Source organism: Herpailurus yagouaroundi, unplaced genomic scaffold, assembly GCF_014898765.1.
Source record: "Herpailurus yagouaroundi ecotype Mexico unplaced genomic scaffold, PumYag 182, whole genome shotgun sequence".
In the NCBI taxonomy this organism is placed as follows: domain Eukaryota; kingdom Metazoa; phylum Chordata; class Mammalia; order Carnivora; family Felidae; genus Herpailurus; species Herpailurus yagouaroundi.
This window is the reverse complement of record NW_024412413.1, coordinates 34,447,748-34,460,707: the sequence shown is the minus strand read 5'-3', so window position 1 is coordinate 34,460,707 and position 12,960 is coordinate 34,447,748. Positions and strand designations below refer to the sequence as shown.

Sequence of the window (12,960 nt, the reverse complement as noted above, 5' to 3'; positions counted from 1 at the left end):
TATATATATATAAAGGGGTACCTGGGTGACGTGGTTGGTAAGTGTCCAACTCCTGTTTTCAGCTCAGGTCATGATCTCAGTTTTGTAAGTTCAAGACCTGTGCTTCCAGCACAGAACCTGCTTGGGATTCTCTCTCCCACTCTCTCTGTCCCTTCCCCACTCACTCTGTCTCTGTCTGATAAATAAAAACCAGGAGAGCCTGGGTGGCTCAGTCAGTTAAATGTCCGATTTTAGCTCAGGTTGTGATTCACGGTTCTTGAGTTCGAGCCCTGCATTGAGCTCTCTGCTGTCAGTGCAGACCCCAATTTGGATCCTCTCTCTCCCTCTCTCTCTGGCCATCCTCTACTTGCTCTCTCAAAAAAATATATAAACATTTATAAATAATAAAAATAAAAATAAAACAATAAAATAAAATGTAAAAAATACATGTAATAACATGTTAAAGGTGACCTTGCTTTTATTTATTTATTTATTTATTTATTTATTTATTTATTTATATTTTTAATGTTTATTTTTGAGAGAGAGAGACACAGTATGAGTGGGGGGAGGAGCAGAGAGAGAGGGAGACACAGAATCTAAAGCAGGGCTTCAGGCTCTAAATTGTCAGCACAGAGCCCGACGTGGGGCTTGAACCCACAAACTGTGAGATCATGACCTGAGTTGAAGTCAGATGCTTAACCAATTGAGCCACCCAGGTGCTCCATGGCCTTGATTTTAAATCTGATTATTATCACACAGAATATAATAGAGAACCAGGCCTATAGTTTCTTCTGAAGTATATTTTGAAGAGAACTCTACTATATTAATGGGCCAAAACTAGAAGGAAAGAGAAGCATTCTCCTTTTATTAAGGGTTCCCTTAATATTAATTATCAATTAATATTGATAACATCTTAAATTCACCTTGAATGAATTGTACTTTGGAAGTTATTTGTGGCTGTCCTATGTGATTCTGTGTTATAGGGATAATTTCACATTCAATTAAATATCAAAATTCTAACTTTTTAAAAACACAGGTCAGCTTCTCTTCCTTAATATAGCAAATGTTTTAAGAAGCAAGGCTTAAATTCCACATAGGAGTGAAATCTTATGGTATTTGTCTTTCTCTGATTGACTTATTTTGCTCAGCATAATACTCTCTAGCTCCATCTACATCTTGGAAATGGTGGGATTTCATTCTTTTTTTATGGCTGAATAATATTCCATTGTATGTATATACCACATTTTCTTTATCCATTCATTAGTCAATGGGTATTTGGGTTCTTTCCATAATTTGGCTATCTGCTGCTATAAACATCGGGGTGTATGAACATTAGGGGGAAAAAAGAGAGGCAAACCAGAGAACAAACTGAGAGTTGATGGAGGGAGATGGGCAGGGGATGGGTTAAATGGTAATGGAAATTAAGGAGGGCACCTGTTATGATGAGCACTGGGTGTGGTATGTGATGAATCACTAAATTCTACTCCTGAAACAATATTACACTGTATATAAATGAACAGGAATTTAAATAAAAACTTGGAAAAGAAAAAAAAAAAGTAAGGCCTAGGTTTATTTTCCAAAATTAAACGTCATTATTTTGTCATTTCAAAAGTACAAGCGATAACTCTTATGTGAAATGGCTTTGGTTTTTCTCTGAAAGTATTAATAACAAACTCCACCCAATGCAAAGATGTGTTAAGGAATTGCAGTGTTAATTTTTAAGATGAGAGGACCCACATCTGTAGTTACCAGCTGTCTTTCTCCACTCCTACAGTAAGAAAACTTGACTGGGTGAGAAAGATAATTATATTCTCCAAAGAGACACTTCTAAATTTAAACACATGGATTACTCTAGGCTATCCTCCTTAGGAACTTATCTTTAGTAAGTCAGCCTGAGTAACTACACTTGTTCCTAAGAATATCCTGAAATAGACTACACAATGGGAGTCATTCAGTTCTCTCAAAATGAGGGGCCCTTGGTATTTTTTAGCAAATTATAGCTCTGGTAATGGGCTAGCTCCTATTGTTCAAAACCATTTAGGGAACATTTTCCAACAAAACCTACGTGGAGATATTCATGCTTTTTATTCTGCTGGCTAGAATAATAGCATCCCCATCATAGAGTCTCTTATTTTTAAAGGAAGAGAAAATCATAATTATGTTACACTTTCATATTACCAAGCTTCTTACTTAGATCATAAATTTAGAATTTTACATAAAATACCAGGTCAAAAAAAGATAGATAGATAGATGATACATAGATACATACATACATACATACATAACAGAAGTTTACCTCCTAATTCTTGACACGTTACCATTTCCACTCAGTTAGTTACAAGCATGGTCTTCAAACTGTGAAACAGCAGAAGTAATAGTTGTAAGTATAGTTATAAATGATTTTATGTTCATTTAAAGATACAATACCGATTACTGACACTTCATTGCTGGATTTGCGCCGCCCCCCCCCCCCGCAACTTTGTCAGCTTGTTGCTTTGCAAGGCTTCCGCCACCCCACTCTGAACCTGCATCCCCTTCAAACTTCACCTTTTTGAAAGTCCCGAGATCTCTCGTTAGCAGTCTCACCTCTTTAGCAGCTCTGCTACTTTCTACTGATCCCTTACCGTGTGTAACTCAAATTTACAAATCAGTGGATTTTTCTCACTCGATGTCTAAAAATGTTTGACATATAAATTAATTTTCTGTCACATAGAGTGGTCAAAAGGTGAGTAAAAGTTACGTTTAATCATGTACCTACTTGCATGTTTTTCACTATAGACTGAAACTATATATGAAAAGAATAAATTAAGTTTTGGTTCAGTTGCCAACTAATTAGCATATTGGTTTTACTGGTAATTGGCCTTTCAAAAATCTAGATTGTTACATCGTTCTGATATATCTTCTTCATATACTGTCTTGAAAAAAAACATATGATCTCTAGTATTCCATATCAAATTTTGCAAACTTCACAGGATATGCTACTCATTAACATTACTTTATTAAAGTACATGCTCATGTACTACAACCAAAATCAACTCAAATATGGGCTATTCTTTGAACAACTTCAAAAATTCTGGTAACAACTAGTTTACAAAGACCTTGAGGAGTAAGTAGAGAGACACTGTCGCAACTAAAGGATAAAGTCTGAAAAAAACTTTTGGTCATTCGTAAATTTAAAAAAAAAAGCTGTTTGGTGTATGAGATCATATGAAAATATAGGTGAGTACAGATATGTCTACAGGTATAGAAATATCTTTCTCTTGTATTTCTTCACTTACGAAAATTGAAGATTGTATTGCTTTTCATTGATACATTTTATTCATTTTTAGTTCCATAGGCCTTATTTCCAGGTAATGGACAGTTCCTTCCCATCTGACATTTGCTCCTAATGATTTTCTTTATGGTACTATTACACTAGAGGCATACTTTATTTCCGACTATTAAACATGATGTTGTCTTCTTTATAATAAATCTTAGTCATATGAAGCCGAGTTTCAACTGTGTTACTGCCACATACCTTTGGACAAATAGTTTAATAGTGTTACCTTAATTTCCCCATTTTGAAAATGAGAGTCATGTGTATCTTGTAGAGTTGTAATGAGGATTGAAAGAGATGGCAAAATAAAGTGCTGAGCAAAAGGGCCTGGGACGTAGCGGACCCTTAAACCCCTGCAACGTGACATTTTGAGGGAAGTTATGAGTGAACTGACAAGAGAATTGAAGAGCCAAGTGAGTGATGAGAAAACATGGGCAATAATACATAATACTTCTAATAGTTTTAATGGTAAAAACTAATATAACTGTGCCCAAACAAAAATGTTACTGATTTTAAATGCACAATGAAGAGATTGTTAAATATGTGCACTTTAGTAATACTTTTAGTTACCTGGCATACTACATATCATTTAGTATGACGGTGTTCTATGTACAAAATCTTCTAATAAAATAACTGCATGATTCCACTATCTATGCCAATTGTTGCAAAAATTCATTGGACAGGAACTAAAAATTGACTGTCATAATTCCCATTTAAATGACTCAAACTTCCATCGTCCACCATGGATGTTATGTTTTCGCCCAGATAAAAAGAAGGTCGACATAAGACTTTATAAACAATTATGACCAACTTTAACTTTTCTTGTACTGTATTTGAAATCTGACTTTGCTTATCCTCTTTTTTTTTTTAATCTGAAGTGTTGGATTTAAAGTAAATGTCAGTAAAGAAGAGCTACGTCACACAGATTTTCTTTTTCATTTCTGTTCAGCAAGAGTTGGTCGCTAACAATGTAAAATTTTAAACTGTAAGGCTCTTTTTACTATTGCCTAATCCATTAACTCTGACTTTTCTTGGTCTCAGGTTTTTTTTTTTTGGCAGAAGCCTTAAAAATAACAATTTGTTAGGTCTTGATATTTTGATCCTGAACTTTTAAAATTAATCAAACAAACACATTAACATTAAAACTTTAACCCTTAAAACATTCCCATAATCAGAACTAGATAATCAGAATTAATTACTGGTGCATGAAGAGCATGTTTCCAGGGTTGGTGGGAATCATCTAATGCATTTGCAACTACAAGTCTAGTACAAAGTAGATGTAATAAATAGCTGTTGATTTAATGTCCTTTAATTTAAAAAAATTTTTTTTAATGTTTTTTTCTTTTTTTTTTTAATTTTTTTTTAACGTTTATTTTTGAGACAGAGACAGAGCCTGAACAGGGGAGGGGCAGAGAGAGAGGGAGACACAGAATCTGAAGCAGGCTCCAGGCTCTGAGCTGTCAGCACAGAGCCCGACGTGGGGCTCAAACTCATGGCCCGTGAGATCATGACCTGAGCCGAAGTCGGACGCTTAACCGACCAAGACACCCAGGCGCCCCAACGTTTATTCATTTTTTGAGAGATAGAGAGAGACAGAGCGTGAGCAGGGGAAGGGCAGAGAGAGAAGGAGACACAGAATCCGAAGCAGGCTCCAGGCTCTAAACCGACAGCACAGAGCCCAACGTGGGGCTAAAACTCACAAACTGTGAGATCATGACCTGAGCCGAAGTCAGACGCTCAACTGACTGAGCCACCCAGGTGCCCCAATGTCCTTTAATTTAATGTCTATCTCCAAGATCCGAGACAATGTAATGAAATAGTCAACAATGATTCCAGACCCAGTTAAATGTAACAGTATTAGTAACCACAGAACAACGCATATGGATCTAAAACAGTAGTTACTTTCATCAGCAGTTGACATTATCCAGAGAATGACATTATTTCAACTGTACTTGAGTGAGGAAACTAGTTGTACTACATTGTACAACTAATACAAATGTACAAATGTAGTTGTCAACTACATTTACTCTTTGTAAAACAAACAAACAAAAAACCACGCATTTTTCACATTTTTGAGGACAGGATCCATGTATGCTCTATTGATAATAGATTAAAGCATCATGTTTCTAACTGTAGTATTCTAGTTCTAATGCCTTTCCTTCATGTTCATTTCCTTTTCTTAAATAAACTGCTATACTCTGACATATTATTTTTTATTTTTATTTTTTGTTTTGGTTGTTATTGTTGCTTTCAAACCAATTTCCTACACTAGCTAATGTGGTGAGTAAATAAGTGGGTATGGTCAAATGTGAAATGCATTTGTCAAGTGAATGAAACTGAAGTGCAATAATATAAAAAATCCTCAGGCTAGCCATGTTTATTGTTGCCAAATGTCTCCCTGCTAAGAAGTAATAAGCATGTAAAGGGATAATGAAAGTTTCCATGAAAAGTTTTTGGGAAATCTATCCACAAGTCTTCACTATCTGGGAAAGTGGAAATAAGTATTTGTTTTATACAAGTTCCATATGAGGACTGTAAAGATGAACTATTAGAATAAAAAATAAAAAAATCAACTACAATGTGATAGTTACTAATATGATTTGGCACATGGAAGGAAATGGACAGGGAAGGTCTACTACACGGAAGAATAGAAGAGTGCCTGCTATAAAATATGCACTAAATAAATAAGTGTTGAATGAATGTGTAAATAAAAGGAAGATTTTACATTAAAGCTTTTAAAGACCCCACGTGATCTTGAAAATCTAATTTGGGTTTTAAATGTTTAAATTCCAAAGGATAACTGCTTAATGATAAACATTTCAAGATTTACTTGAAGTGCATATTTTTGCTAAAAGTTTACTTTGGCTAAATTAATTAATGGGAAAGTGAGGGGTAAAACAAGATCATTAGAAATTAAAATAGAGTTGTTATATAGGAACTGAATTATTTCAAAGAAATAGATGTATCAATTAAGGTTAGAAAATACTCTCAATTATTAGCATCATTTATACCCTCATTCTTCAATTACAAACACTTAAGGACACTTGATTGTAAATACAATGAATGGAATTGAGTCCTGCAGAGAACAATAAAAAAAAGTGATTAAAGGAGTTGGGAATAGACCTTACCTGAATTGACAAGAGTAAAGGGACATATGACCTGATTTTTAGAAGCAGCAATGTGCTATAGAAAATGGATGGCTGGGTAGCTTATAGATTAACTCCCTGGTGAGTTACACTTTTTTTCCCCTAATCAATTTAGAAGTTTAAACACTCAATTAGTATCTACTCGTTTAGTTGGAAGCCAGAAAATTGCACTGACCAAAGTTATGCAGAATAGTGAACAATGGAAATAAAAGTGTTAGTTAATTTAAGGGCCACATGACAGAAGACAAACCTAGTTCTGAAAAAAAATCACAAAACTTATTTATATTTTACACCCAAAAATAAATCACTCAAAAAAATTTCCTCCAGAAAAAAATAAAAATAATGCTGAACAACATTAGTATGAGGACCACAGAATTTATACAATCAAGACAATATTTTTAGCACCACATCCTAGTCATCTATGTCTGTGCAGAGACAGAGACAAGGTATCTTCAAGAAGAAATCAACACAACAGTGTGTTACGAATAGTAAAACCTGGCGAACAGTGCATACTATAAGGAAGCCTCAAAAATTCTAGATCAAATAGGAGGCATAGCTATTGTAAAAGATCAAGAAATATGCAAAATACCAAAATAAAAATCTATACAATATCTATCAAGATTCCTCACTCTATTTAATATGTATTAGCTATTATGCTCATTAGGAATTGTTTTTCAAATAAATATACTTAGCCAAAATATATTATATGTGTCTGATTTAGAAATAACAGGCATCATGATTTTTACCAACAATAATGAGTACTGTGGCTATTTTGTTTCAAAACCTGATTTTCTTAGTCATTTGTCTCTTAAATATTGGGCAAGAAGAATAATTGTAAATGCCATTGTCCAAATGAAATATTGAGAAACAATTTTTATTAGTATTGTTATGTCATAGAAAAAATTTTAGTCACTGAAAAAGCTTGAAAACAATTTCAGAAACAAGCAAAATTTCTGGGATTTATTGAGAAAATCTGAATATAATATAAACAACGTGTTATTTGTTTTATTTTCATTCTCAGTGTTAGACTTTAAACTTTAACTAACTGAAGTTCACTGTGAATGATCATTATAATTCAAAGTTGGACATAGCAATGACCTTAAAAAGCAACTGTTATTTGAACACTGTAATAACTACCTCAACCCCAGACTTCCCAGTGTAACTCATTTACAGCACTTAAATTGATGTAAACGCTTTGCTGCTAAAAATTTGTTCTGGTCACTTTCATTAAAATGTTGAATTTTTTTTTTCTCCATGCTTTACTTGTGCTGTATCTGCTGTTAAGCAATACAATATGGGAAGGACTTTGAAATGATTTCTATATCCAGACACATAGTGTTGGGTTTATTGATGAAAATCCAATGACGTATCACTATACATCATGAAATTTCTATTTTGACCTGTTTAACAAAAAGTTTTTTATACATACCAGGAGAGTCATTCAAAGCATTTTACATATTAAATTACTTATCAAAACATAGCATATATAGACCTTGACATTTGTTAAAGAACCAAGGATTTAATCAAAAAAAATTTTAAAGGACCAGAACAAATCTTTAGCAGAACACAGATTATGTGGCAAAGAAGTGACTTATTGGAAGATAGAGCATTCTTATCAAGACCTACTTTCAGCATATATGTAAGAAACTGATTGGTTAATTTGTATGATCACCTGCAAATATGTGCCAGACTGTTGTTAAAGAAACATAAAATGTGCAACGATAATGTAGCAGGAAAGAGACAAAAACAGTTAGAGGTCCTTCAGTCATAATTTTTTTATTCCAGGAGCCTCTCAGTAGGTCTAGCTCTCATGTCAGTTTTTTGAGGTAAGATTCTCTCACTATTCTATTTTCATGTGGGTAATTTTAGAATGATTATACATTGACTGTATTAAATTGCTTCTTTATTTTCTTTTTTTCCATTTCTAGAGTAGTTACAGGACAAAGCAATGGCTTTACAATGAATGCCAATATGTGGTTCCTTTATAGATGTGTTGTTTTACTCTTTGATTTATGTTCCATGTATCTGGTGGTTCAAGAATTTACATGCCACCAAAAAGACTCTCACTAAATGCAATGGGAGAATATGCTATATTGATTACTGTGCAAATTATTTATTTATAGGTAGCAAAACAATAAAATGAAAGCCTTTAATCACATCAAAAATATATTTTTAAAAAACTATATGTATAAATATAAGTATTTCTGTCATTTTAAACACTAATTTCCTACAGCATTTTCATTCTACTGAAAATATACTTCAAAATTACTACAAAGCTGTTTTATAATATCACGTAATATGTTTTTAAAATTATTTGCCAAAGGATGTTTGCCAAACAATGAAAAATTTACAAGCAGCCTCTTAAAAATGCAGTTACATTGTGGGTAAGTACAAAAAGACTTGCAGATTCATCAACGTTTCAAAATAACAAAGACAACAGAAGAATATTAGGGTGAAAAATTGTACCATACAATAAATTTATAGTCAATAGAAAAATCCTTTAGAATGCAGACTATTAAAAGTGAGCAGTTGGTCTAAAGAAAAGCCATGTTTTAACACAATTCAGTTTATTTCATTTTGAAATAATTATTTTAGAAGTATATGAAATTGTAACTATTTCAATACTTTGTACAGAAAGTGTCTCCCTCCTTACATATTATTTATCTTTGATGAAAAAAAACTTATATTAAGAGTAAAAGCATTAAGTAATACATCTGTATACTATTAAGATACTGTCATTAAAAAATTAACCAATAATGAACTGTTATTGGATTATATTTTAAAATGCATACTTACTTGTGCATATTACCTTGAATAATGCTTGCAAGGAACTGTAATTAGCTTTCTTTGTTGGAAGAAAACATTTGTGTCAGCCATTTGTGGAAATCTGCTTACCCTTTTATTAATTTCTGTTTTTGTCTTAAATAAATATATCTGAATTCTGAGTGTGTCCCAGTTCTCAAACCTCCCTGCTTCCCTGCTCCTTCAGCCCCAGCTTTCTCCTGAAATGATATATTCTCCTAAAAAAATACTTGCTATCCAGGAAATTATTTATTCATTAAAGAATTTTTATTGCCGAGGCAAGGTGAGGGTTTGCTGTTACTGTTGTTTTCTAAAAGAGACCAAAGGAGACATTCTATTCTGTTTCTTGGGAAAAAAAAATATTTTCAATATGTAACAGCAAGTAGAGAGGGGGTGAGCTTTTAGGATGCTTTCTTACATTTTTTTAGGCCACTATTTTATCATGAGGAAATTCTCACTTTTCTGCACTAGTAATACTCCTGCTGCTTGAAAGTTCTTGCGGTGTTACAAAGGACTACTGACTGACTTGGAGGGAATGGCTTAAAGCAGGCTAACTCTGGCCAGCACTTGAAAACGAACTTTACCTGGCGTAGCTGTTCGTGCCTCTGCCTCTGATTGCCTTTGAGTGCCAGCTGGGAAGGTCTCTGAACTCCCAAGCTATGTTGTCTACCAATTCCATTGCAGGCTTGTGCTGGAGCCACAGGTATTAATTACCCTCTCTGTGCCCAGCATACCCCATCCCGCTTTTTCTTTCATATTCTTTCCACAGACTAAAATATTCTACCTTTAGAGAGGTTCATCAACTACTTTGAATTTGTTTTCCTACTCACAATTTTGATATAAATACCCGGAAAGCAAGGGCTTTTACATATAAAATGAAATGAACCAATATTCACCATCATGCTGCACCAAATTTGAAATTAAGGCAAATTTCCACAGACGGTCTAGTGTTTCCTAACCTTTCTATTTAGATTTATATATTTGTAAATATTTTAAGTTTTGGTTGCAAAAGTATTATTTTTTTAAAAAAATAGATATTTCCCCGCCTGAACTTACTAAAGCACAGACGCATCACACTGAAGAGTCACGTGGTTTGAACCTTTGCCTCAAGCCAGTACTAAAGGAGCTCTGGATTCCTCACTGCTGCTTTTCAAACCCTTTCCCCACAGATACAGCCCTGTGCTTGCATAATCATCAGGAGATTTAATGCAGATGATCATAATTCTTTAATAGTATTTTTGATATGGCATCTTGAGATCTTGCTGAGTAAAATATTCCTAATCCACTATCCCATTCCTTCAACTACTATTTATTTTTAGCTTCTAACAATTTTTGATGCTTTTCTCTGGATAAATTCTAAATTGTTGACTATAAATAATATCCTTTTCCATTTTATGGCACCTGTTTACAAAGCACTCTGATAGACCTTACCACCATTGCAATATAATAAAAAAGGCAATCTTCACAATGACCCTATACTGCACAGATAATTTCCTTCATTTATAAAACTAAGGCTCAGAAAGGTTGTAACCTGTCCATAGTCACAAAGTTGTGTCTTACGCAGCCAGACTAGAACCCATGAATATCTTTAGATTCTAGAATTAATATATTTTCTGTTTTACCAAGAATTCTTCTTTCTGAGGAAATCATAAATTCAGTAGAACCATTTCTAAAACTAATTAGAACATATTTATGAAAATAAAAACAGTTAAAAATTTTTAAACTATGAAAATTTAAATACCTAAGAACTAGGAAGATATATCATCTCAGTCTTGAAATACCAGTCTTAATTTGTAGATAGAAGAAAATGTATCTATTTGATTTTTTCAATCATTTCCTTTCATTTAACCTAAATGTACTTTGTACCAAACCTTGATTATTTTTCAGACAAAAGTGAACTCTATATGCCCTTCTTAAACCCAAAGATCATAATTCTAAAATGCACATTGTTGACAAATATATTTCTTACCTTAAAATATAATTTTGCTTGGATCAAGTTAAGTGAAATTGTACATTTAATATCACTGTCTAGGTTTTTCAGTTAAGGGAATACTTGCACCAATGATAACAAATTCGAGACCTTCTAAGAAAGAACGTATGTCATTTCGTGACTATCCCGTACAACTCAGTGGTGGATGGGGAAGTGGCAAAAAGAAGGAGAAAACTTCAAACTAATTCTTCAAGCTTCAGCATTCAAAACATATGGCGCACGGTTTTCTCAAGAGATCTACGGATATCTGGTCATGTTACCAATTGAATACAAGGTTTTAGAGCACTGTCTTTAATTTGTGTTACTATACATATTCCACAGTTTTGTTTTCTGATGGAGTTATCTGATTTCCCATCTATAAAAAACAGGTTAGCTATTGTTCCTATGTTTATGAGGAATGGCCTCCAGAATTAATTCTTAAAATATTGTAATGGAATTTGCATATCCAATTTCTTCTTTTGTTTAAAGATTTTATGACGTATGTATTAAAGATGGTTTTTGTTACCAGTAAGAAGTTGTAATACCATACACATATTGTAAGAGAATATAACTATAATTTATTGACATTGTTTATAGTATTAATGAATAAGTTATATATTAATAAATTTTATTTGACTAGATTATTTGGATATTTCAAAGATAAATTGATGTGTAAAATATTTAGAATAGATAATGAAAATGGCCTTTAATTTTATTTTACTTTAAGTCATCTCAAATAGATAAGTTATGTTAAGAAAATATACTTTATGTTTAAACTGAAATGAAACATAAATTTAAATATATCAGTTTAATAAATTGGATATTTTATATGTAATGTTTCATTCAAATGTATATTAGCCTTATAATTTTTAAAAGGTTGATGCTAATTCTGATTCATTCACATGATTCTACTGACTCAAAAATATTCTTTCATTTTAATTTTAGCTAAGGCGCCTCAGAATGATTTTAAAAATCTTTTTAAAGCTCAATTTCAAAATTTTGTAATATTAATATATTTTCTAAAATCACAGGCCAGTTTTATTAAATTCTTACTATTTTGTGGTTAATATTCTGTGATGTTTTAGTGAATACAGTGTGCAAATACTGTATTTACCTTTCACGCTCCTTGGGGTCCTTTACTTTCCTGAGTCTGGAGCTTCTTTCCCCAAGCTAAGTTCTCTCGTTGACTTCCCAGTGTGTGGCTTTTAATAGGATCCAGTGAACTTTAGATTCTTCCTCTTTGTTTTTTCCTACTCTTTATTGAAGTATTTCATCTAAAAATGACTAAGCAGATTTAGAGATGCATTTATCTAGTTTGTGCCCCCTATCTACATTTGGAGCTCCATTGCATTTCAGATCTATAAATCTCTTTCAACTTGATTGAGATAGAAATGGTAATGAACCTTGAGCTGTCAATCAAAGAAAACAGAGATTCATGTGTTGTGGCCTCGAAATTGAGCTTTGGAACATAAGCTCCATGTGCAGTTGCTTTATGAACATGCTGTTAGGTCATCCTTTTACTAAGAGCATCCACAAACCAACATAATGTAATGATGGAAAATATTTTATCTCGACTTATTGTGAACCCTGCAAGAGAAAACCACATTAGAGATGAAATTGATGGGGTTTTATGGTTCATATGTTCAAATCAATGATATGAAAAAGTACGAGAAGTGAGATGTTTATGATTAAACTGTTTTAGTGCCTAAAAATAATTCAGTCTGTAGTTTCTGTAGTCAGTGACTTGT

At 33.0% G+C, this 12,960-nt stretch overlaps 1 protein-coding gene across 3 annotated transcripts in view; it reads left to right on the top strand.

The window, feature by feature from the left end:
- LRRIQ1 (leucine rich repeats and IQ motif containing 1) overlaps positions 1 to 11,721 on the top strand; it is a 218,929-nt gene extending 207,208 nt beyond the window's left edge. For all 3 annotated transcript variants that reach the window (XM_040491296.1, XM_040491295.1, XM_040491294.1), the window contains one exon: positions 11,276 to 11,721. In XM_040491296.1, the coding sequence (XP_040347230.1) occupies positions 11,276 to 11,418 (143 nt within the window). In that variant the 3' untranslated portion in view covers positions 11,419 to 11,721. The remainder of the gene's footprint in view (positions 1 to 11,275) is intronic.
- Positions 11,722 to 12,960: the final 1,239 nt, after the last annotated feature.